The 26,382-nt window shown below is 41.3% G+C and overlaps 1 protein-coding gene and 1 pseudogene across 9 annotated transcripts in view; one reads left to right on the top strand and one right to left on the bottom strand.

Annotated features, from left to right (window-relative positions):
* AUTS2 (activator of transcription and developmental regulator AUTS2) overlaps positions 1-26,382 on the bottom strand; it is a 1,225,668-nt gene that overhangs the window by 409,738 nt on the left and 789,548 nt on the right. For 7 of the 9 annotated variants that reach the window (XM_055409984.2, XM_055409986.2, XM_055409985.2 and 4 more), the window contains one exon: positions 8,737-8,880. The exons of the other annotated variants lie outside the window; for them this stretch is intronic. In XM_055409984.2, the coding sequence (XP_055265959.1) occupies positions 8,737-8,880 (144 nt within the window). The remainder of the gene's footprint in view (positions 1-8,736; positions 8,881-26,382) is intronic. 9 annotated transcript variants of the gene reach the window in all.
* LOC148773637 (small ribosomal subunit protein eS1 pseudogene) lies at positions 15,346-25,948 on the top strand (annotated as a pseudogene).

The raw sequence follows: 26,382 nt of genomic DNA, 5'->3' as shown, positions 1-26,382 counted from the left end.
ACTACGAACAAAGCTAGTGGAGGTGATGGTATTTCAGTTGAGCTATTTCAAATCCTAAAAGATGATGCTGTGAGAGTGCTACACTCAATATGCCAGCAAATTTGGAAAACTCAGCAGTGGCCACAGAACTGGAAAAGGCCAGTCTTCATTCCAATCCCAAAGAATGCTCAAACTACCCCACAAATGTACTCATCTCACATGCTAGTAAAGTCATGCTCAAAATTCTCCAAGCCAGGCTTCAGCAATACGTGAACTATGAATTTCCAGATGTTCAAGCTGGTTTTAGAAAAGGCAGAGGAACCAGAGATCAAACTGCCAACATGTGCTGGACCATTGAAAAAGAAAGAGAGTTCCAGAAAAATATCTACTTCTGCTTTATTGACTATGCCAAAGCCTTTGACTGTGTGGACCACAACAAACTCTGGAAAATTCTGAAAGAGATGGGAATACCAGACCACCTAACCTGCCTCTTGAGAAATCTATATGCAGGTCAGGAAGTAACAGTTAGAACTGGACATGGAAAAACAGACTGGTTCCAAATAGGGAAAGGAGTATGCCAAGGCTGTATAATCACCCTGCTTATTTAACTTAAATGCAGAGTACATCATGAGAAACGCTGGGCTGGATGAAGCACAAGCTGGAATCAAGACTGCTGGAAGAAGTATCAATAACCTTAGATATGCAGACGACACCACCCTTACAGGAGAAAGTGAAGAACTAAAAAGTCTCTTGAGGAAAGTGAAAGAGGAGAGTGAAAAGGTTGGCTTAAAACTCAACATTCAGAAAACTAAGATCATGGCATCTGGTCCCAACACTTCATGGCAAATAGATGGGGAAACAGTGGGAACAGTGACAGACTTTATTTTTTTGGGCTCCAAAATCACTGCAGATGGTGACTGCAGCCATGAAATTAAAAGACGCTTGCTCCTTGGAAGAAAAGTTATGCCCAACCTAGACAGCATATTAAAAAGCAGAGACATTACTTTACCAACAAAGATCAAAGCTATAGTTTTTCCAGTAGTCATGTATGGATGTGAGAGTTGAACTATACAGAAAGCTGAGTGCCAAAGAATTGATGCTTTTGAACTGTGGTGTTGGAGAAGACTCTTGAGAGTCCCTTGGACTGCAAGGAGATCCAACCAGTCCATCCTAAAGGAAATCAGTCCTGAATATTCATTGGAAGGACTGATGCGGAAGCTGAAACTCCAATACTTTGGCCATCTGATGCGAAGAACTGAATTTGAAAAGACCCTGATGCTGGGAAAGATTGAAGGCGGGAGGAGAAGGGGATGACAGAAGACGAGACGGCTGGATGGCATCACTGACTCAATGGACATGAGTTTGAGTAAACTCTGGGAGTTGGTGATGGATAGGGAGGCCTGGCATGCTGTAGTCCATGGGGTTACAGAGAGTTGGATACAACAGAGCGACTGAACTCTTCTCACTACAGTAATTACATGTTTCAAGTCCTTGCAAAAGTGTCAGGTGTTTTCCTGTGGATTCTCAGATTTTACTGTCACAGTCACCCTAGGTCACCCAGAGCAGGGGTCATTACTTTTCTTCTACAGATGAGGGAGGAGGCCCAGGCATTTGTCCACAGACCCGTGCTTGATTGAGAGTGGACTCAGTGCTGGAACCAAGGTTTGCTGACTTCTAACTTTGACATACTCTCAGTATGTCAGTGTTTCTCAAAATGTAGTCCTATAACAGCAGCCTCAGCACTCCCTGGAAACTTGTCAAAAGGCAAATTCTTGGGCTCCACCCCCGATCTACTGAATCACAAACTCCTGAGGTGGGACCTAGCATGTGTTTCAACAAGCCTTGCAGGGGACTCTGATGCACATTGCATTTTGCTAAGCTGACTCTTTAGAACATCTTTTGCATCCAGTCACGAAGCTACTGGTATTTCCATGAATGCATAACACAATTAAAGATTTTATCCTTTAGTGAAGGTGTCCCCAACCTCTGGGATCTAATGCCTGATGGTCTGAGGTGGTGCTGACGTAATAATATTAGAAATAAAGTGCACAATAAATGTAGTGTACTTGAATTATCCATCACTCCATACTGGTCCATGGAAAAACTGTCTTCCATGAAACTGGTTCCTGGTGCCAAAAAGGTCAGGGACTACTGCTTCATAGTGATTTCGTGAGTTACAGGAACACTGAAAGGTAGGGGAAATCTGTGAGTTGGTGGAGACCCTTGGATGAATCCATAAGCAATGAGAAAGCACATGCCCTCCTTTGCCCCTTTTCTCCTGAGAAAGCTTAAATGGTGATAGCCGAGATGCAGCAGCATCTAACATGTGCATGTCTGTGTCTGCATTCTCCCAGATAGGCTTCAGAAAAATTCTCTTAATTCGCAGGCAGTGAAGACTTGATGAATAATTCTACTCTTTTCAACATTATACCCATAATTTTTTGCACTGAAAAAGTTACTGTGAAATAGAAAATGAAGTCTTTCACTGGTACCAGCCAAACCTACAAAGTGGCTCCTTTATGATGAATTCATGAAAAATTTAATGTTATGAGAGGAGAGGAGGGTATTTACAGTATCTGAGCTTCGTGAAGTAGAACAGGGAGCCAAGAAGTATGATTTCTTCTTGGCTCCCAAGGCACGTGGCACACAAAATGTTTCTATAAAGAAAGAAAAAAAAAAGGCAGATTTGGTTCTGAGTTCAGTGAAATATCATGATTTCCATTTGACTGTTTTGTTGCAGTTGCCTTTTTAGGCAAGTCCCCATTTCAAGGAAAAGTTTGGAGCTCATTAGAGTCACCAACCTCCTTCCAACAGACTATGCCATTCTGAGAGAATGTTGGGCTTGCCTGCCATGTCCGTGACACCAGACAGGTGCGTGGAGCTGCCAGACTGGGTTGGCTACATGTGATGCTGGCATCTGTGAGATTTTCTGCAAACTTCATTTCTTCCTGGGCTGGCAGCTATGGGCACTAAACAATTGTGTGAAAATGTGTTTTTTATGTTCCCACCTGCAGACGATCCACTGACAGTTATACAGAGTGGCTGGGGTAAGCTGGGGTCCCCATTGTACAAAAGATTTAGGATCTGAACGTTGGATCATCCCACACCCTAGCTACATTTGCTTAAAGCTAAGTTCTAAAGAAAGTCAGATATCAAAACTTAGATTCTAGAGTATAGGAGCACAGTGCCAACCTAAAAAGGAATTGCAGAACTGCATAAGAAGAAGGGACCTTGGCTAAACTGAGCCTTTCAGCCGCTCATTGTAATGAAACGTCCTACACCTGGTTGGCCAGCTTGCTGTCCCTGATCTCCTCTTAAACAACAGAGACAGTCAACACCATCTTGGAATGGATCCGTTAAGCGATTTTTCTCTATCGTTTAGCATAAATTGCCTGTATGTTTTCAGTCCTCTGAGGAAATGAAGAATAAAAAATAAGATTTAATCTCCTTTTACATGATAGCTCTTCAAATATTTACAGACCGTCTACACGTCCCTGTGTCTAGGCACTGCCACTGTCTAATCAACTAACACTAGGTAAGTCATTAGAGCTCCCCAGAACGCAAGTTCTCGTGTAGGAACTGCCAGGTATTACAATAATTTTTAACTCTACATAGACAAAGAGAGGGTCACGTGAGATGTGAAAGTACTATCAAATGGCACAAAATATTATGCAAATGTAAGACACTGCAATGAAGACAATGTCAGGTTTGCTACAATTCTCTCAAACTCCCTTCATATAAGTCTTGTACTTGGATTGATAGAAAGTAATAGTTTAGAAACTACTGAGAACTCTCTTGACACTGACATAAAGCCTGTCATCCACGAGTTTAGTTTATATCTCCTATATTTTATAGAGGTTAAAAAATTCATTCACTCAAGAAATATTTATTCATAATATACTATACTTACAGTACTCTATCAGCTGTTACAGGAGTTACAACAATGAAAATGCAAGGCTTCTATCTTGGAGGACTGGATAAGACAAGCACATAAATAAGTGAAACACAAGACAAAGTGCTAAACGTCCTTGCCCACCCCTTACATGCGTACACACACACACACACACACACACACACACACACGAACTCTGGAAATCCAAAGGGGAGAGAAATTCTATTACAAGAAGATTTCATGAAAGAGAACGGATTTTAAGGATGACGAGATTTCAACAGAAATGGCAGAAATAAAGAACATCATTTTAGATAAAAGATACAGAATAAGCAAGGGCTTAGAAATGAGAACTTGTGAAGGTAAAAGAAAGAATCATCAGTGTTTTGCTTAGACTAGAACACAGAGAGCAGGAAGAAGAGCACAAAATACACTTGGGATGGAAGACAAGGCTCAGGCTGTAGAAGGCCTCACAAGTTGGGTTAAGGGTACATTAATAGAACGTATTCAGTAGGATTAAAGGAATTTGAAAGATTATTGCCCAAGGAAATGATATAATCAAGTCTGTCAGAAGGCGGATTAGTATCTGGCAGCAATATGTATGATGGAGTGAGGCAGAGATAGAAGGGCCTAGTAATAGTTTTGATAAAAGACAATGAAGACGTGGATCTGGACAACTGCACTGACCAACAGGACAAGAGATGAAGCAATAAGGCCTGGATAGAACAAATGGGCTATTTTATACATGATGGCTCTCATCTACGTTGATCAAGGAGTTGAAAGAAAGAAGTCAAGCTTTCAACCCTGGGTCACACTATGGCTAGAATTAGGGAAGACAGAAAGCCTGCCAGGGTATGAGTTCTGTTTTGAGCAATGAGTGTAAGAAGCTGGCAGGACATCCAAGTGGTGAAGACACGTTTTGGAAGTTATCCACACAGTTAGGAGCCAGATGGTGTTATGAGACTGGGAAGGGAAAAAGTAAGGAGACAGATATAAGAGGGGGCATCCATATTTAGGAAGGCATTGAGCATTGGAGCCAAAGGTAGAAGAAGCCAAAGAAAAAAGAATGTTTCAAGATGGAGAGATAGGCAGTGTGGTTCTATGTACAGTGATGACAGGAATCCAGAAAGGTCACTGGGCTCGGCAAATAAGATGACACCATGAACCACGAAGAGAGGACTTTCAGTCAAGGAATGAAGGCAGAATTATGAGTGCGAAAAGTAAGGTGGGAGTGGGTGGAACAGAAGCACCAGCAGTGAGAACAAACTGCTTTCAAAAGGTCTGACAGCGAAGGGAATGAGAAAAATAGAATGGGAGCTTGAGGGGGCAGCAGGATTGAAGCACATTTTTTTTTTTTTTTAAGTGTGAACTATTCAGTATTTTTACAGGTTGAAGAAAGAAAATGAAGATACTCAGAAGCTAAGTTCTGGAGGAACTGGAGTAGAGGGCACAATGGAGGCCTTCACCTTAGAGGAAAGTGTGGACACTTCATTATTTAGATGAAAGAGAAGAGGAAGCAGGAGAAAATCCTGGGTAAACCTGAGCAGAGGGATAGGAATACCGACATCATTCATCCTACAGATAGGTTGGAGGTGACTCGATGTTGGAATCTATTAAGGATTTGAGGGTTGGTGAAATGATCAAAGAGAGGCAGAGAAGATAAACAAAAGAATATGCGCTAATACCATAGGCACTAATACTACGTGCTAAGTCCCTTCAGTCGTGTCCGACTCTTTGCAACCCCATGGACTGTAGCCCACCAGGCTCCTCTGTCCATGGGATTCTCCAGGCAAGAATACTGGAGTGGGTTGCCATTTCCTCCTCCAGGAGGTTTTACTGACCCAGGGATCGAACCCGAGTTTCCCGCGGCTCCTGCATTGCAGGCGGATTCTTTACTGCTTGGGTCACCAAGGAAGCCCTCCAAAAGCAACTCATCCCCTTGCAACAGTGGCAGGACACGAACCTGCAATATTCTGATCTGAAGTCAGGCGCCTTTTCCATTAGGCTAATACTACACAGGGAAGTAACGTCAGACTTGAGTGGTGTATTTCTAGCCATAAGACATGTCAGACCCAGAAGCCATCACTGGAGAGTTAGAAAAATTTTCCTTGGAGATCCCTAAAAAATAAATGGACTCATGGCCAGTTAGCTTTTAATATTTGAAAGGTTAAATATCCAGAGGAGGCAAATCCACACAGATAGAAAGCAGATTAGTGGTTGCCAGGGGCTGAAGGTCAGAACGAGTGGGTATGGGGCTTCTTTCTGGCATGATGAAACTGTTCTGGAATGAAGAGAGTGGTGATGGTTGCACAATATACTAAAAATCACTGACTTTAGGAGCAAACTTTATGTGAATCATATCTCAATAAGGCTCTTGTATTTAAAAAAAAATCAAGTCAGCTTGTATACTACATCCTTGTGACAGCACTGGGAATATAGTCAATAATATTGTAATAACTGTGCGGTGACAGATGGTAACTAGACTCATAGTGGTCATCATTTCATAATGTATAAAAATATTAAATCACTAAGCTGTACACCTAAAACTAATATAATATTTTAAGTCAACTACAGGTCAATTAAAAAAACCGAATCAATGTTGAATACCTGAAACTAATATGATAAGTCAATTATACATCAATAAAAATCAATTCATTAAAAATTAAAAAAATAAAGTCATTTAGATTTTAAAGGAGTATTTCAGAGGTGAAACTGATGATGGAGTTGCCCAAGGCAGCAGTGAGACTGGGGGAGATGCTGAGGTTTGCAGTGTTGTGTCCTTCCTAAACCAAAGCCCACAGGTTGGTAGGATACAGACCACACAGGGAACATTTCAAAGGTATGCATTCCCAGGCTTCACTACAGACCTCGTAACCCAGAACATATGGGGACAGAGCATGTAAGCCTGTTTTAAGGAAACTTTCTGTGCTGGCACAAAGCTGTATTGTGACTGACCACAGTGTTGAGCAGAAGCAAAGCAAACAGTGAAACTGGCAAAGTGATGGCTAGGCCATGTCTAGGGTGTGGTGAGGTCCATGTCTCTCACAATTACCTTTCTCTGCCAGGCTATTGGAAACCCAATGTTTCTTAATACTGGCTGCGACTGCTCCCATTCCCAACAGTCTTCTCCCTGGTCCTTAAAATTTAGAAGGTCCTTGATCTCACGAGTTTTCTGGTCTGCTTGAGGGAAATAAACTCTGTTGTAGCAACAGAGGATTCAGATGCTGCAGTGCTGATACTGTTTTAGCTGTTTGGCAGAATGAAAATTAAATAACACAATATTGCCACCCAGTTTTCATTTGGCAAGTCATACTGAAACATATCGGAGTTATGACTGCCTGGAAATCAAGAAGGTAAAGGAAAAGCCAACAACTCCACACTGACCCAACAATGGTTTTTCTCTCCATAAATGAGCATCTTCCTTTCTTTATTTTTTGCACCCACCAGGAACCCAGAACTCAGCTAAGCACCAACCCTCAAGAAGAATGCCATTTGGGGGAGACACAGAAACTAACTGATGACTAAGTGCAGGGAGGGGAAACTGGTGACCAGTGTGCACGGTGGGAGTATAGGAATATAGGCTATGCTTCACGAGAAACATGCACTGGGACTCCAGAAGACGACAAAGCTGATGACGACCTGTGTAAAGCGCTCTCTCAGCCATCGAGTTTTTGGAATTCGGACAACAGTGTGGCAGGTAACCAAGACTGCGCCCACCTTTACCTGCTGTATCCCGCAGGAGCTGGCAGTCACTCGTCCACCTTCCCCATGGGGAGGCAGCCAGGCTGTGAGAGCCGAGTCCCATCACGCTCTGCCCAGGGACTTCATTAATATCTCATTCTCCTGCTGGCGTCCAGCAGGGGAAATGAATAGCAGCTTCTGTTCATGAGAAAGCTCAGAGTCCCCCACTCAGAGGCTTATCTGTCCTCTACCCAGCACCACAGCGAACTCTAGCTCCCTTTCAAGCTCATATTAGTAGACTAAGGAGGGGAGCTCTGACGTTTTCCACTGATATAGCCAGGAGCAGCTTTTGCCAGGATTACTGAGCACCAAGGCAGAAAGGAGAGACCTGGAAACTGAAGGCTCTTTTCCCTGCACAGACCATCTCTTGGCACGCTTGGCACTGTGCACAGCTGCCTGGAGCCGAGCTGGAATGGCAGTCATCTTCGTGTGGGATGACAGGAGTGGTATTTTGCTGTAGGCCCAGTTTCTGCGAAGATGGCAGGAGGAGTGGCCTGTCACCCAGAATTACTTCTCAGATCCCAATTATACGTTTCAAAAATATCACCTATTAAGACCCAAACACTTTGTTTGCTGGTTGCAGCCCTCCTGAACAGGTTACCATGGATTTATGCTGGCATAATGGGCCTGCGTGATGTATGTTCCCTGTCAGTGCTGAAACAACAGTCAGTGCATCTGAGCAGGCCCACCTGCCAAGCAATATGTTCTCAATCCCTCAGGCAGAGCGGTGCACCACTCGGCTAAGAAAACGTCCCCCCACTGAGCAAATGGCAGAGACTCGGAATGCGGGCGGCCGCCAGCGCGTGCGCACAGAAGACCTCAGACACATGGCAGGAGGGGCAGCGGGGAGGGACAGTGAGGGTGTTCCCGTCAAGCTTCACTTCACAATGACAGGCACACCGTCTCCTGGTTTTCCTTTCTTTTTTTAATCTCCTAATGAACTAGCAGAGGCTGCTAATCGCATACATCATTAATGCAAGTGACTGGAAGGTGGCTGAGGGATGTTGGGTAGGCTGGTGCCTAAAGCCAGAAATGGGAAAGAGATAGAAGCACAGGCAGGAGAAGTGGCTGGTCTCGTTGTGGTGAGGTATTTAGAGTACAAAGGGACGATCAGATGGAGATCCCACCTCGAGAGGAAAGGAGGAGGCAAACAGCAAGTCCTCTGGAGGCTGGCAGCGTGTTTCACCGCGTTGGCTGATCTGAGAGCTCCCCACCACCCTGTTGTTGCTTGTCTCACGGAGGGGCCCCTCGACAGAGAGGCAGGCTTCACCCTTTCCATGGGAGAAAAAAAAAAAAAAAAACAGACTTTTGTCAAGCCCAGGCACTGGGGTTTTTGGCTGGGAACGCTCTGGCTAATTAGCGATAGCATGAGGTCTGTGCTGTGAAGAATGCCTCAGAGACGCAGAACAGATTCTGCTTTCAGCTCCTTGTAAGAGAGAGACTACGCTGAACGGGCTGCTTTCTAAGCGAATAAGCTCTCTGCAGATTATGTAACAAGGAACAATGAATGGCTTTCTTGCAGGCGATGGGAGGCACAATGCTGTTCAAAGCAGTTAAAAAAAAAAAGGCGACAATTTTACTCAGGATTTTAGGTCAATCTTCTCTAACCTCTTTACAAGATCTTCAAACATTTTTTCAGATCCTGAACCACATGAAGTGGCATGTCACAGACAGTTCTTGTCAAGGGCCACGGCAGACTGCTCACTTGCGTTTTACATGGGCTGTGTTAAGCACACGGGCCAGAACACATAACAACCTCTTCCCTGCACCTCCTAATAAATAAATGAAGGCAAGCTTAAAAATAAAAACCACCACCACCACCACCACCAACAAAAAACAAGCAGTGGTTGTTAGATTATGAAAAAGCCAAACAATAAAATACCTTGTAGCCACCAAAAATTACACTTTGCTATTCTACCAAGTTACATTAAAAGAGCACCAGAATATATCAACAGGAAAAAAAAAAAGACAAAAGAAAATTTGATTTCATTTGTGGGAATGTGTACAGACTTCATCAATGTTTGTATATCCGCACAAAGGGATGGAGAGATGCTCAAGGAAAAGCATATCTAGGTGAAAAGACTTTAGGTGTTTCTATACCTGAAGGTATCTGAAAATTTCTGTACCTGAAATTGTTCCTTGTTACATAATCTGCAGAGAGCTTATTTGCTTAGAAAGCAGCACATTCATTGTAGTCTCTCTCTTATGAGGAGCTAAAAGCAGGTTTCTGTACCTGAAAATTTTTTCCCAAGAAGGATGTGTCATTTTATGAAAATCCATCAAATCATTTTAATGAAAAGTAAGAAAAACCATAATGCAACACAGTGAAAAATAAGTGCATTCAAAGGAGGGAAGAATCATGCTGATCAGATTGAGGAAGGTTTCTGAGATCAGGCGGTAAGTGAAATGTATGCAGAGGCTGAGGATGGGGGTAGACAGGTGATGGCTCCAGGTAGGAAATGCAGTGAGCGACTCAAGAGTGACAGAGAACAGGGGACCGGTGAAGGGAGCAGCCAAGAACCCACTGTGGCTGCAATAAAAGCAGGGACCTGTAGTGAAGATGGAAGAAGATTTGAGAAGGAGGTTGGAGCTATGCTTTCAACTGTCTTTGTTGACAAAGATTGTTGCCATTTAATGTGAAACATGAACAAGATCCAAGGGTAATTTGTGTGTGTCTGTCTGTGAGAAGGTGTGGGTGTGAAGGGGTTGACAGAGGAAATAAGCTTTAGGGAAATCAGTAATATTTAGCACAAGCTGGAATCAAGATTGCCGGGAGAAATATCAATAACCTCAGATATGCAGATGACACCACCCTTATGGCAGAAAGTGAAGAGGAACTCAAAAGTCTCTTGATGAAAGTGAAAGAGCAGAGTGAAAAGGTTGGCTTGAAGCTCAATATTCAGAAAACAAAGATCATGGCATCTGGTCCCATCACTTCATGGGAAATAGATGGAAAAACAGTGGAAACAGTGTCAGACTTTATTTTATTGGGCTCCAAAATCACTGCAGATGCTGACTGCAGCCATGAAATTAAAAGACGCTTGCTCCTTGGAAGGAAAGTTATGACCAACCTTGATAGTATTTTAAAAAGCAGAGACATTACTTTGCCAACCAAGGTCCGTCTAGTCAAGGCTATGGTTTTTCCCGTGGTCATGTATGGATGTGAGAGTTGGACTGTGAAGAAAACTGATCGCCGAAGAATTGATGCTTTTGAACTGTGGTGTTGGAGAAGACTCTTGAGAGTCCCTTGGATTGCAAGGAGATCCAACCAGTCCATCCTAAAGGAAATCAATCCTGGGTGTTCATTGGAAGGACTGATGCTGAAGCTGAAACTGCAATACTTTGGCCACCTCGTGCGACGAGTTGACTCACTGGAAAAGACTCTGATGCTGGGAGGGATTTGGGGCAGGAAGAGAAGGGGATGACAGAGGATGAGATGGCTGGATGGCATCACCGACTCGATGGACATGAGTTTGAGTGAACTCCGGGAGTTGGTGATGGACAGGGAGGCCTGGTGTGCTGCGATTCATGGGGTCTCAAAGAGTCGGACAAGACTGAGCGACTAAACTGAACTGAACTGAGGAAAGATCAGAGTTGGGGACAAGAGGAGATAGATGAGTTAGAAAAGTACTGAAACATTCCAAAGAGGAAGCAAAGTAACAAGGAGATGCTGAACAGATATAAGAAAATATCAATTTGGTAGAGCTTGGGGAATTGAAACTGGTTGACTGACTGAGAGGTTCAAGGAGAAGAAACAAACAAGGGCTTCCCTGGTGGTCAGTGGTGAAGATTCCACCTGATAAATGCAGGAAACATGGGTTTGATCTCTGCTCTGGGAAGATTCCACATGCCAGGGAGCAACACAGCTCACATGCCACAACAACTGAAGCCCGCGCGCTCTTGAGTCTGTGCTCCCCGATAAGAGAAACCACTGAGATAATAAGCCAGAGCACCTCAACATAGACCCCACTCACCACAACTAGAAAAGCCCAGGCACAGCAACAAAGACCCAGCACAGCCAGAAATTTAAAATATATTAAAAAATCTTAAAAAAAAAAAAAGAGTCAAACTTTCTTCAGGCACAGGCAAGGCAGGAGGAGGAGGAGGTGATCTGCAGAGAAGCTGAGAGTATTGTCTCGTTCAGCTTGCTGCTATGATGTGCAGGAGGCTTTAGGACAGTGAGCCTGGATTGCTAAGAACTTGCATCCCAGAAATTACTACCTGGACTCCATTTGCACAGACATTCATAGAAACTAACTTCTGTGAGGAAAGATACCTAGTCTATTTGGTTCGGTGCTGTACTTTCCTCCCATAAAACAGTGCTGGGCATATGGTAGGAACTCAAAAGTACTGACTGATTGAATAGAGAAATATTAACATTGAAATTAATGAGTCAGTGAGAGAAAGTCAGCGAGAGCTGAAAACAGAGCCTTGGGGATGGATAGTAGGTGGGAGGAGGAGGAAGTCAGGATGACAAAAAAGGAAGGCGAGGCACTTTAAGCTTGCAGTCCTGCCATCTGGTGAAGTTCTGTCTCTAAATCCCTGTGGATAGTTTTCTACAATTTTCTGAACCTCAGTTTTTTTAATCATATATAATGTTTAAATTAGGAGGGATGATGATCTTGAAGGTTCCATCCAGGTCTAGAATTCTATGACTTAATCATTGTTGGCTTATTTAACTTTTATTACTGAAATTTTCTTATATTTGTGTTAACCCCAGTGATTTGCAAAGTTTCCTGAAGGGATGGAAATGTCTCTCCCCTAAATTGCTTAATATTGTAACTTTCTCATAAATCATTGTTCCAACAGATAAGCTTGATCTGACTTTGTCCTTCTGTGTACTGACGTATAATTTGCACACAGTGAAAATGTAACGAACTTAAGTATACTGTTTGTTGTGTTTTCACAAATGTATGCACTTTTACCTGCCTTCTTATCAAGGTTTAGGACATTTACATGTTGATTGGATTTTGATTTATTAATGTTTACATTATTGGGAGCCCAGGTAGGCCATCCTTATCCCCCTTCTCTATCAATAACTCATTGATACAACAGTTATGTAATCAGTTATTTTCAGATATATAAATCTGATTTTTTAAATATTATTTCTTCCATCTATTTTAGTATCCCCTCCCCCCCCCATGTAATAGGCAATAAATTCAATTAAGAGCTCTGGACCAGATCAAACATCTTATGTAGTATCATTACCAAGTTTTTTATTTAAAAGAGAAATCCTAAGTCTGAGTATTTCTCCAGAAGAGGTATTTAACCTACAGTCTTCTATACGAAGTGAATATTTGGACATTCTAGGAGAAAAATACTTAATTCATTTTGAGTCAAAGATAAATGTGTTTGATAGCATATATATTTTTTAAACATGCTGTTATTTTTTTAGGCTAGTTTGGAATATTTCTTTGGTTGGGTCATGAGACTGTGGCTTTTGAATCATCTGAACCCAAACACCATTCGGCTGACTTTGGCTGCTGCTAGGAGGTAAGGGGAGCTCTGCTTCCTCCTGTTTTTCATCACATACAATTTGATATTTACCCATTTCTGACACCTGGCTCGGGTGAAGCCCATGGGTGCCAGTTCAAGCTGGGCCACATCCCAGACCTTGATGGGTCCTCTCTGGATCTGACAAGCTCAAGCTCAAATTCTGTGGGGTCACTTTGGCTCTGTTTTCCCCCACCTTTTATAAGAGGCAGGCTTCCCAATCATAAACCCAAGCCGTGGACAAGAGCCCTCCCCTGAGATCACAGCCACGGACGTGGGCCTGGCTCTGCCAGCAGAAAGGCAGGGACTGCTTTTGTGGTTAGTGTTAGACGTCAATGCTGGAGGCTGGCTTCCAGGCAAAGTCTCCAACACTCAAATTCTTCTAAAACAGAATAAGAAACAACTCACGCAACTAAAATTACCAAGTCTGTCCTCCTGATACTTAAACAAGCAATTCCACCTGCACTGAATTTTAAGTACTTTTGGCCTCTATATGAGAAAATATTCTACACTGTGTATTAACTTTGGTTGCTCCTGGAGCCACGTTTATCAGAAAAGAGGAGGGAATGTCATTTGTGCCAAATCCCAAATCCTTGTTCAAGTCACTGAAACACTGTAAGTTTTCTAGCTCTGGATGCTGAGGAATTCCAAGAAGACTGTGCACAAAAGAAGTCAATAAATCAAATAATCAACATAAATTTATTGAACTACTTCAGACATTTTGCTCACTGCCAATCCTATCTTGTACACGGTCTGTTGAGACCCTGAAGAACCTGAATGTAAAAAGATGACTGTGTTATCTCCTCGATTGTGATTTGGATCTGGTTGAAATATCTTTTACTTGTAAACCACTCCAGCACAGCACGGTTATTTGCTCCTCGTACAACAAATGAACCAGGCAGAACCTCTTAGTACCTGCCTTATGTACCAAGTAAGACAAAAGCTGAAATGGAGCTCTCAGGACACTTGAAGTAAAAGCAATGACGCACCAAAACTGAGGAGCAATCTAGTACAGGAGTCCTTTTCACCTCACTGTTGGTCAGTCGCTCCGTCGAGTCCCACTCTCTGCGGCCCCGTGGACGGCAGCGTACCAGGCTTCCCTGTCCTTCACCATCTCCAGGAGCTTGCTCAAACTCACGTCCACTGAGCTGAAGATGCCATTCAGCATCTCATCCTCTGTCATCCCTTTTTCTCCTGCCCTCAATCTTTCCCAGCATCAGGCTCTTTTCCAATGAGCCAGCTCTTTGCATCAGGTGGCCAAAGCATTGGAACTTCAGTTTTAGCATCAGTTCTTCCAGTGGATACTCAGCATTGATTTCCTTTAGGATGGACTGGTGTGATCTCCTTACAGTCCAAGGGACTCTCAAGAAGAGATTTTCCAGCCTATGTTTGAATAATGGCACTGATAGGGAGCTTACTACTTTTCAAGGGATCCAATCTAGCACTGTACAGCTAAGCATTGTATTCTGAACTGAAATCTGCCCCTTTAGAACCTCCACATACAAATGGCCTGAATTCTGTCCTCTGAAGTGACACAATTAATTCCAGTGGCTCTTCCATGACAGTTCTTTAAACTACCTGGCACCTAAACCTAACCTCAAAGTTGTGAGATTTCAAAGATGATTGAAGACATGGTTCTTATTCAGAGGGTACTAGAAGTGATAAACCTGATGTGATGGGACTTCCATGCTGGTCCAGTGGCCAAGACTCCATGCTCTCAATGCAGGGGGCCAGGGTTAGATCCTTGGTCAGAGAACTAAATCCCATATGCCACAACTGTGTTTGCATGCTGCAATTAAAGATCCCTTATGCTGCAACTAAGGCACAGTGCAGACAAATAAATAAATATCAAAAAAGAACATGATATGAGAACTGGACTTATTCCCACCAACTTAAGTGGAAAAGGCCGTGATGTTCATAACAGAAGTTGAAAAGGTAGTGCCAGCCCTAATAAGAGTTAGAAGTGGCATGAATAACACAGCATAAAAGCAGTATTCTAACAAAATCACAAAGGTAGGCCATGGTTAAACTTACATAATCCTTACGCTACAGTTTACAATCTAGATGGTTTGGGATCCATACATTTACAGCATTTTAACATCTGCCCATCACTAGGCTTAATAATTTACATTTATATAGCACTTTAGAGCTTTCAAAGAATTTTACATGTTATTTTATATAATTTGATTTTGAAATTCAAAAGTGACATCAGGCTTTGGAAAATAATAAGCCTTTCACTAACCATGCCGAGAACGTAATGAGATATACAGATGTAATCCACTCTTCTGAATGGCTTCCTGGTAACCAGGACTACGGACTCTGAAGCAGAAACTTGTCTGCCATAAATTTACTTCCTTTTTTTTTTGCCAGTTTTTTTCCATTCAGGTAAATTTGTTAACCTTGCTAAGCCTTTATTTCCTCTTCTGTAACATGCAGATCACATACTGTGGGCCTTAAGTAAAGTAATTCACATAAAGAGCTAAGCCCAGTACCTGATATTACATGATGAATAAATGTTTGTGCTCACTCATCTTTTTTGTTCATCATAGCTAATAACTTACTTTCTTATTATAAAACCGATCTTATTAAGATAGATGGCATGTAAAAGTATGGCAAAAATACTTAAAGTGCCATAGAGCTTTATTTTATTTATTTTTTTTACTTTAATTTTTAATGTTTTTATTTTTATTTTTTTATTTCTAAAAAAGAGAATTTTATTAAAAAAGCACAAATGCAAAGAAATGAACAGAGGAAAATTTATGCGTCGAACCTGGACTGGTCACTTATGATAATATACATGCTACCATAGAGCTTTAAAGAAAATTGTCAGTTTGGCAGTCTGAAAAGTATTGTGAAGATCACTTCCGGGGACCTACAGAAAATAACTAAAAGCAGGTACTCAAATGTGTTCATAACAACATAGCATCATTTACAATTGCGAAAAGATGGACACAACCCAAGTGTCCACCGATGGACAAATGGATAAACCAAATGGGATATATACACACATACAATGGAATAGCACTGAGCCTTATTAAGATGGAAGGAAATTCTGGTACATGCTACAAGAGGGATGAATCTCAAAGACATTATGCTAAGTGAGATAAGCCATTCACAAAAAGACAAATACTCATATGAGACACTTAGAGTAGGCAAATTCATAGAGGCAGAAAGTAGAATGGTGGTTGCCAGGGGGACAGTGAGGAGGAGGAGTGAGGAGTCATTGTTTAATGGATATAGAGTTTCAATTTTACAAGATGAAAAGACTAATGGGAGATGGATGGTGGTGAATGTACTTATTGCCACTGAACTATACACTTAGAAATGGTTACAATGGTAAATTTTATGTTATGTATATTAAAACGGTAAATTTTGTTATGTATATCTTAGCAAAATTAGAAAACCCTATGAATACTGCAATGATATTTCAACAGACTTTAAGCTTCAAAGAATATGAGGCACATTCCCTGTACTAGAAGCACTTAATATCCAATTAAGGAGACAGAAAACAAACTAAAATGACAAATGACCATTTAAAATACTCTAAAGCAACAAGCAAATAGATAAACAAGCATCCATGAAGCTACAACTTGCCAATGACATGATCCAGTTGGTGGACATTAGCCATAAGTTAAATGCCAGATGTCTTGGGTCAGAGTCTTTGTGTCACAAAGACTGTGTGAGGTTTCACTCAACAGCACTCCATAGCAGAGCATGGTTATTAAATGCTAAAAATCAAGAGGCTCCCAAAGACGCTTAGTGACTGACAGCTTCATCGCCCAGGCTTTTTATACTTCATCATGCAAACACAGACAATGCGAAACAGTAACTCTAATTAAGTACTTTCCTTATCCTCCCCTCGCAGAGCTGCATTGGAGATAAAGGATAATGGCACTAAATGAACAGGTTAATTAGAGACAGCATTTACCCCTGCAGGCCTTCCAGTGGAAACACCATTTCACACCATTACATCACACAGGAGAGCAAGGCTCCGGGGACCGGCTTCTGAGACAGCCAGTGACCGGGAGAGAACAAAGCAAGCAGTGCAAAGAGAGAAACTGCGCTAGCCTAACTGACACACACTCATCCAGGATTTCACCCCATATTTCCTGAGGGCATGAGCTGGCAAACGACAGCCTGCAAGCCAAATCTTACCTGCAATAAGATTTTGTACAGCCTGTAAGCAGAGATTAGATTTTGCATTTTAAAAGTGTTGTTAAAAAAAAAGTAAACAAATAGTACTGTATGACAAAGACCTATACGGTCACAGGGGTTAATATCTGCTATCTGGTCCTTTACAAAAAAGTCTGCCAACCCATGCTCTTGATGATAGGAATTAAGCTATGTGTTCGATACCAAAAGAAGGAGGAGAGAGAGAACTGTCAAGTGATCACAAGAGAACATTTGAAATACAACCCTATTACCAGTTGTCATCTTACAAATATCTTCATTTCATGCAGACGTGTCTTTTTAGTTCACCCCTTTTGTGAGCTACAAAGCTCTCCCGCTTTGGCCATTGAGGGAAAAAAACAGCAGAAATGTGAGCAACTTAAGCATTCAAGCAAGTTTAAAAAATAAATAAGAAAACACAAACTTGTCTACTCCTCCCTTCTCACCTCTTCTTTCTCCAACCTGGTCATTATATCAAAGTTGAACATGTTCTTGGGAAAATATTGTGATTCAAGGTGGTGCCTGCTATCATTCCATTGGTTTGGGTGTTTAGGACCAAGCTTTAAAATAAGTTACAAGCTGAAACTTGGCAGAGAGAAACAGACACTCAAGGCAGGCACCAATTTTATGTAATTTTAAAACAGCTGGTTTAGAATTTGCTAATTCATAGGAGTTCAGGAAAGAAAGCAAACCTCAATAACCTCACCTAACTGAAAATACTTGCATTCTGAATAAGGCTCAGTGCCCATCCAGAGTCTGCCATTAATTCAGCCAATGTTTTTCTTCCTAGAATAATAAATACTTTCTTCAACTGAAATGTAGGATCATTACAAATAAAAATATTGCTATGATCTGACTGTAAGTGGATTACATATTTACTTTGCTTTATTGGAAGGGCCATGGGGTATGACCATAACTTATACCTTCTCTTGCATTCCATACTGCCTAGTTGGGCACAAAATTGGCACTAAAAAAGTAAATTTTCATTTATGAAATAATAGCTAGTGTAAAGAATGAAAACTAGTAAATGAGATTGGTTCACCCATGCCAGGTACACATATTTCAATGTGGTTATTGGCAAGAGCTGAAGCTTCTTGGCTGTGGAATAAGGCTCCAAAGTTCAGGGACCTCCAACAGAACTTTAGCATAAAGCTGGTCATGCTTCCAACAGCTCTGGTCTCTACTATCCATGTGCCTTCGAGATGGAAAAGGTCTCCATTCTATACGCCTTCTTTGTTTCACAAACATTTCAACACTTCAATTTTAATCAGGATGGGGTGTTTCGGATAGACCCTCCCTCTGAAAGAGGGGCACACGATCGCTTTATGTTTAGAGAATGTGCGTTCCCACCTACATTATCAAGGAAGAGTTGAGCAGACGTGCAGAGAGAAGTAGCGCGTTCCCAGGAAGGAGCTGTGAATAGGCCTGAGTTGGAACAGCTGTTCCCAAGGGCTGCTGTACTGGTGGAGTCTTTCCACTGGGTCGATGAATGGCAGTTTTTCATTTGCAGAGAACAGTGGCTTGTTTAAGACTTCTTGCTTCATCGACTTACTGTCCACCACACACACACACACACACACACACACAGAGCATGACGTTGAAACCACACACAGCATGACGTTGAAACCACACACACACACACAGCATGACGTTGAAACCACACACACACACACACAGCATGACGTTGAACACACACACACACAGCATGATGTTGAAACCACACACACACACACACACACAGCATGACGCTGAACACACACACATACACACACAGCATGACGTTGAACACACACACACACACAGCATGACGTTGAAACCACACACACACACCTGCTACACACACACACACACCCCACCCCCAGGTGTGCACACACACACACACCCCCCACCCACAGGTGCACGCGCGCGCGCACACACACACACCCCAGGCGCGCACACACACACACACACAGCATGACGTTGAAACCACACATACACACACCTGCTACACACACACACACACACAACACACACACACACACACACACACACCCCACCCCCAGGCGCATGCGCGTGCGCACACACACACACACACACACACACCCAGGCACACACACATGCACACACCCAGGCACACACACACACACACCCAGACACACACACACACACACAGGCCTGGTCATAGGGGCAAAGGGACTTAGTTACCTTAAGTAGAAAACATTTCAAACTGATGGGATCTTGATGACCTTAATTCCTCGTGTCTTATATTTTTAAAAAGGAAAACATCATATCAATTGATAGGCCACTCATCTCAACCCCAATAAAGTCACTCCCCTTTTCACAGTTTTAAAAAGCTAGTCCTTTCTGACTTTCTTGCCCTTTGACTACACATCAAACTAAATGTTACTTACAAGCAATTGACTGCAAATTTGTTTAACAGCAAGACATCCCTTTAATTAACTGCCCTCTTTTTTATTGAAGTAGACAGGCAATACATTTGTAGCATCTCAACTGATTACATGAAGTCTTAGGTAGTTATATGCCAGTTGGTAAAAAAAAAACAGTAGCCTACATGAATCCTAACAGATAGGTCTTGTGGTTAAGAATCACACAAGGGAAAATGATCTCAAGAATTTCAAAGATCCTTAGATTCAATGTCATTATCAATTTTTTTTAAATAGGAAGTAAATACTAACTTCATTAATGAGAAAAACCTATGCTTTATCTCACTTTTCAGGACAATATTATTCTTGAGGAATTGCTGATCTTTCCCTTAGACTCTCTCTGCTTCATCGTAGAAATTCTATTTCTAAAAACTTCCCTAAGGAAATAATCAAGAATGTATAGCAGGGGCTTCCTTAGTCATCCAGTGGCTAAGACTCTGTACTCCCAATGCAGGGCCCAGGTTCAATCCCTGGTCAAAGAACTAGATTCCATATGCCACAACTAAGAGTTTGCATGCTGCAACTAAGTCCCAGTGAAGCCAAATAAATAAATAATTTTTAAAAATGTATACCAAAATTTAACCAAAAGTATATTTACTGCTTCCCTGCCTAAAATGGATAAAAACCATACTAATGCTTCATTTCAATAGTTGGAAGTTAAGTTAGATAAAGCATTGTAATTCACAGAAAATACATACACGTGCTATGCAGTTATCCGAAATGGAACTGTAGATGACACATATGATAAAATACTCATGATGTAATGGTTAGTGAAAAACAAATAATTGTAAACAATATATATGATTTCAACTTTGTTCACTATGAGCAGAAAAAAGACTAGAAGGAAATAAACAAATGTCATCCAATTGTTATCAATGTGAGGAGGAGTTATAATGATTTTTATTCTTCATATACTCTCCACGCTTTATACAATTTGCTCATTTTATAGTAAGAACCCAAGTATAATTTAGAAGTATATTTCAGAAGACGGTTCTCCCATAGGTGTTAATTAGACGATTTTCTAGACCCAGAGCTGTCTAGCAACCCCCTCCCAGTAGCAGTCAAGTCCTTAACTAGAATGATTGCTCACTGACACCATCTCCATCTTCTCTAGATTATCTTGAGAACTTAAAAGAAAAAGATAGTTTGGGAAAAAATCTACTCCTGCATTTATAAACAAGAAAACTCTCAGTAGGAGGATGAATCATTATAACCAACAACAACGAAAACACCCACCCTTGTTATCCAATACTCACGTCGAACAGGTTTTAGATCCACACATTTTAAGAAACCAAGAGGGAGTCATAAACCCAATTCAATTTAATTGGGTGCTCTCTTGACACAATTGTTATTAATAAGATTGTACTGTACAAACCTCCCTGAAATCCCAAACGCTGCTGACTACACCGGCAGAAACATTTAACATCCAGCAAGCAACATGCAGTTGTGTCTGCTCCTCTGTCCCAGGCCCCTCCTGCAAACCCCTCATCCTTCTTCCCATTCCCCTTGGATTCTCGAATCAAAGAAAAAGCTTGTCTGGAGCAACCTCCATAAATTATTCACATGATATTACAGTGTATGTCAGCAATCTCGCAGTGTTTAAAAAACTTAACTACAAGCCAATTAAATTGTAAACTGAGAAAGACGGATGGAGCTGGTTGCTCTGGTGTGAACTTGAGCAGCTCATAACAATATGCACTCCAACTTCCAGACCTGCTAATTTGACAGCTACTTTCATCAGCAGAGCCTCCCCCTCCCCAGCATGACTTCATCCGCCTCCTTTAATGCAGTGGTTCTCCCAGGACAAATGGTTCTGTATCCTTCCACATTCAGCAGATGAGTCCCCTGGGCCTTACAACCAGCCCAAGCACTCAAAGTGGAAGTTATTAACAAGGGTTTGTTTCTTTCCCTCTTTGTTTTTAAAGATGTGTGATATACCCTTCATTTTCTTTACAGGTTGCAGTTTATAAGTGAAAGAAGTTTCTAAAAAAAGAAGAAAAAGACAAAAGGAAGAAGAAAAAAGTAAGCAAAGATCATGTATGTATCAATGAGAAAAGGTCCAGGAAGTCTGAAAGCTAGCTGAATGGAGATGATGTTCTGAAACACGTTCCCTTCATTGTTTCCATTTCAATTTTTTCTATGCTACGCTTCACACCAATGGGTCTATATGACATAATTTCACTTACTTGCAAAACAACTAAGAGATTAAAGACAAGAAGTGTCTGCTTTGGTTTTGAGAAGAAGAGAAGACCTGTACTACTGCACAGATTTGAGCAGGCCTGGCGTGGTGTCATTCATGGGGTCGGCAAAGAGTCGGACACGACTGAGCGACTGAACTGAACTGAACTGATTAAGACAAAAAGATAGATCCCCCTTTAAAAATATTCCAGCACATCTTCCTCCATATCCCTCTTCCTGACCTTCTTTTCCACTTCTCCTCTCAGCATTATATAAGAAATCTCAATCTGTAACGAAACCACAGCAGGACCCGACAAGGAGGAGCATTAGAACATGAGTCAGATTATCAGCACTTCTACACTGCCTACCTTTTCCTTACAGAATACAAGTTTTCTCTTTATGAAACTTCACAACTCAAATTTAAGACATGGACATCTGATTCTTCTAAAGAAGGGCTTGGACAAGGAAAATTCATAGTTTCAGCAATGGAAATTTGGCACCAACCTAACAGAATAATTTTCTACTTTACTTCTCATGCTTTGCAGTTTTGAGAATTAAACATACAATTTAAACAGAAAGACACAAATGGTGTCCATTCCCCAAAGATAATAAAATAATACTTTAATCCTAGAAAAATTGGTGACTTTATAGTAATGGAAAATCACCTTTATTGAGCTCCTCTCTGTCATCAGGATATATCTGGTCAATCAGAAAGATCAAAGTTCTCATAGGCATGGAGCACCTGTTCAAATCAACACAAGAAATGTCTATCTATGAGCCAACTGAGTGTGTGTGTGCGTGCTCAGTCACATCTGACTCTTTTTCGACCCCATGGACTGTTGCCCCCAGGCTCCTCTGTCCATGGGATTCTCCAGGCAAGAATACTGAAGTGGGGCGCCATGCCCTTTTATAAGGGATCTTCCCAACACAAGGATTGAACCCATCTCCTGTACTGCAGGCAGATTCTATATCATCTGGGCTACCAGGGAAACCCAAGAGCCAGCTACTAAGATATCAATCAGTGACCCATGACAACAAACTAATGTGTTATAACAGATTATTTTATCTTTTAAATTATTCATTATCTTGAAAAAGTACATAGTTATATGATCACTGCATGCTCAAATAGAAGGATCACTGAATGGATATAACTGGAAATAAACAAAAGTCTCATGAGGGACTTTCCTGGTGGCCCCACAGGCTAAGACTACTTGCTTCCACCAGAAGGTGTGGGTTCCATCCCTATCAGGAAACTAGATCTCACATGCCACAACTAAGACCAGGCAGGCACGACCAAATAAACATTCAGTTCAGTTCAGTTCTTTAGAACAAAACAAAACAACAAAAGTCTCATGAGTAGAGGAAGTGAAGGAGCTCAACTCTGATCAAACCTGGAAATTAAGAGGTTCAACTGAGGAAAACTGTGAATTTCACACTAGGTTTTCTCTCTTCTATTAGTCAGAGAGGACTATGCATACTGTAATTATATCTCAATATTTTTTGTTCAAATTCAGTTAGCAGTTGTCTCAGAAAAGCTTACAAGTCAAAATAAAGGCAGATGGTTATCTGAACAGTACATACAATCAATAAATTCATTCCACTATTTAATCCTGCTGAATTATTTACAACAGTGGCTTTCCAGTCCCACAGTGATTCAGAATCATGCGGGGAAATTTTCTTTAAAAAAAAAAAAAAAAACAACCCAGATAATACTGGGGCTGTATTTTCAGATATTCTGGTTCGACAGGTATATTTAAAATATTTTCAGATGATTCTACTCTAGTGCGGCCAAGGATGGAGAACAGCTCATCTGACTGAGAACTGCAATCTCTAGTCACTCATTATGGTGGAACATAGCAACATCACAGACTGGACAAACTAGAACATGCTGCCTTCAGCTCATGCTTACCCCTTAACTGCCTGAACTGTCCTTCTATTCATATCAGCTTCTTGGTATTTCTTTCTTAGGTTTTCGCTTAAGTCCCTGTAATATGCTTTGTACTTTATGCCTTAGTTTTGAAAATAGGGCTTCTGATGAGGGAAATGTAGTTTAAAACCACAATGAGATATCACTTCACACCACTAGGATGGCTCTAATCAAAAAGACAATAACAACGAATGTTGCCAAGAATGTGGAGATACTGTAAATGCAAATTTTACACTATTTCATAATGTGAATATAAAATGGAAATGATGTAAACTTAAAATAATCCAGACACTTTAAGTGTCTGGCAGTTACTCAAATGGTTAAACTACATGACTCAGCAATTCCAGTACTAGGTATATTCTTAAGAGAAATGAAAACATATGTCCACACAAGAACTTGTAGTGAGTGTTCACAGCAGCATTATTCATAATAGTCAAAAATGGAAACGATCCAAATGTCCATCAAATGATGAATGGATAAGTAAAATGCAGTATATCTTTTCAATGGAATATTATTAAACAATGTAAAGAATGAAGTATTAATACATGGATACAACGTGGATAACATTAAAAACAAGTTAAAAACAAGTGAAAGAAGTCAGCTGCAAATAGCCACATATTGTATGTTTCTATTTATTTGAAATGTCAAGAACACCCAAATCTATAGACAGAAAGCAGAGTACTAGTTGCCTAAAGGTGAATGTATGATGGGGGTAAGGAGATGATGATCAAAGAGTGCAGGGTTTCCTTTTCTTTTTGACAAGATTTTGGCCATGCCGCGAGGCATGTGGGATCTTAGTTCCCTGACCAGGGATCGAACCTCTGCCCACTGCAGTGGAAGCACAGTCTTAACCACTGGGCCACCAGGGAAGTCCTTGGATTTCCTTTTTAGGCAATAAAAATGTTCTAAAATTGATGGCGGTGAGGAATGCAAAATTCCATGAATATGCTAAAAACCCTTGACAGGTACACTCGAAGTGGGTGAATTATGTGTTACGTGAATTCTATCTCAATAAAACTGTAAAAAATATAAAGAAAAGAAGGCTTCAGTTGTGAGGTCTGCCTTGGCAGCTCACCAATCCTCCAGTTTCCTGCTGGGGCTGGGGGTCCTGTCTGGCATGGTCACTGCCCCTGTGAGGAGCTGTCCTGAACCTAGCCTGTTGATAAGATCTTTTGGTTCTAATGTACCTCTTGGCTCTGGCTCCTAGTCTTCAACATATCCTAATCTTCCTCATCATAATACCCATTGGATAGCCAATTGCCCCTTCTGAATGGGCATGTACAAATGAGACTAAAGACCGAGGCTTTATTCTGAGGGTAACAACAGAAAGTCATTAAGGTTTAACAGGGAGCAGTATAAAGACAACACAGGAAGCGCCTTACGAAAGGAAGCAAAAAGGGAGCCAAGAAGAAAGTGGTTGACCCATTTTCTAAAAACGATTGGTATGATGTGAAAGCACCAGCTATGTTCAATATAAGGAATATTGGGAAAACATTGGTCACGAGAACTCAAGGAATCAAAATCGCATCTGATGCCCTCAAAGGTCGTGTTTTTGAAGTGAGTCTTGCTGATCTGCAGAATGATGAAGTAGCATTTAGAAAATTCAAGCTAATTACTGAGGATGTTCAGGGCAAAAACTGCCTGACTAATTTTCATGGTATGGATCTTACCTGAGACAAAATGTGCTCCATGGTCAAAAAACGGCAGACCATGATTGAAGCTCATGTTGATGTCAAGACTACCGATGGTTACTTGCTTCGTCTGTTCTGTGTGGGTTTTACTAAAAAGTGCAACAATCAGATTCGGAAGACCTCTTACGCCCAGCACCAGCAGGTGCACCAGATCCGCAAGAAGATGATGGAAATCATGACCCAAGAGGTGCAGACAAATGACTTGAAAGAGGTGGTCAATAAATTGATTCCAGATAGGATTGGAAAAGACATAGAAAAGGCTTGCCAATCTATTTATCTGCTCCATGATGTCTTTGTTAGAAAAGTAAAAATGCTGAAGAAGCCCAAATTTGAATTGGGAAAACTCATGGAGCTACATGGTGAAGGTAGTAGTTCTGGAAAAGCTACTGGGGATGAGACAGGTGCTAAAGTTGAACGAGTTGATGGATATGAGCCACCAGTCCAAGAATCGGTTTAAAATGCAGACTCTTAATGGTGACAAATAAAAGATCTTATGCGGTATATATAAAAAAAAAGACAACACAGAAAATAACATGAAGTCTTTTAACTGACCTCACTCATTTTGTGTTCAGTAACAATTTCTCCTTTCCTCCCACACTGCACCAGCTCCCAGTAATGAGGCTCTAGTTTCTCAGTTCGGCCTAATGTCTCATAATTCCTTCCTCTAATCCTCTCCTCTAATCCTCTCCTCTTCTTTCTGGCCATCCTCATTCCTGCCCCTAGTATAAACCATTTTTACTCCACCATCAAATCTTTACTCAAACCATCACTCTTGAATCCTCCTGCTTTTCTACACTTTCCCAGTTAAACCTCTTCTTCAAGATTAGATTTATGTTTCATGCGATGATTTCCCAACATTATAATAACTAGGGCTATAAATGATATAAATTA

The sequence above is a fragment of the Moschus berezovskii genome, chromosome 27, assembly GCF_049115385.1.
Source record: "Moschus berezovskii isolate FMDL1 chromosome 27, NW_MosBer_1.0, whole genome shotgun sequence".
Lineage (NCBI taxonomy): Eukaryota > Metazoa > Chordata > Mammalia > Artiodactyla > Moschidae > Moschus > Moschus berezovskii.
The sequence above is the reverse complement of the archived record's forward strand: the minus strand, read 5'-3'. Positions and strand labels throughout refer to the sequence as shown.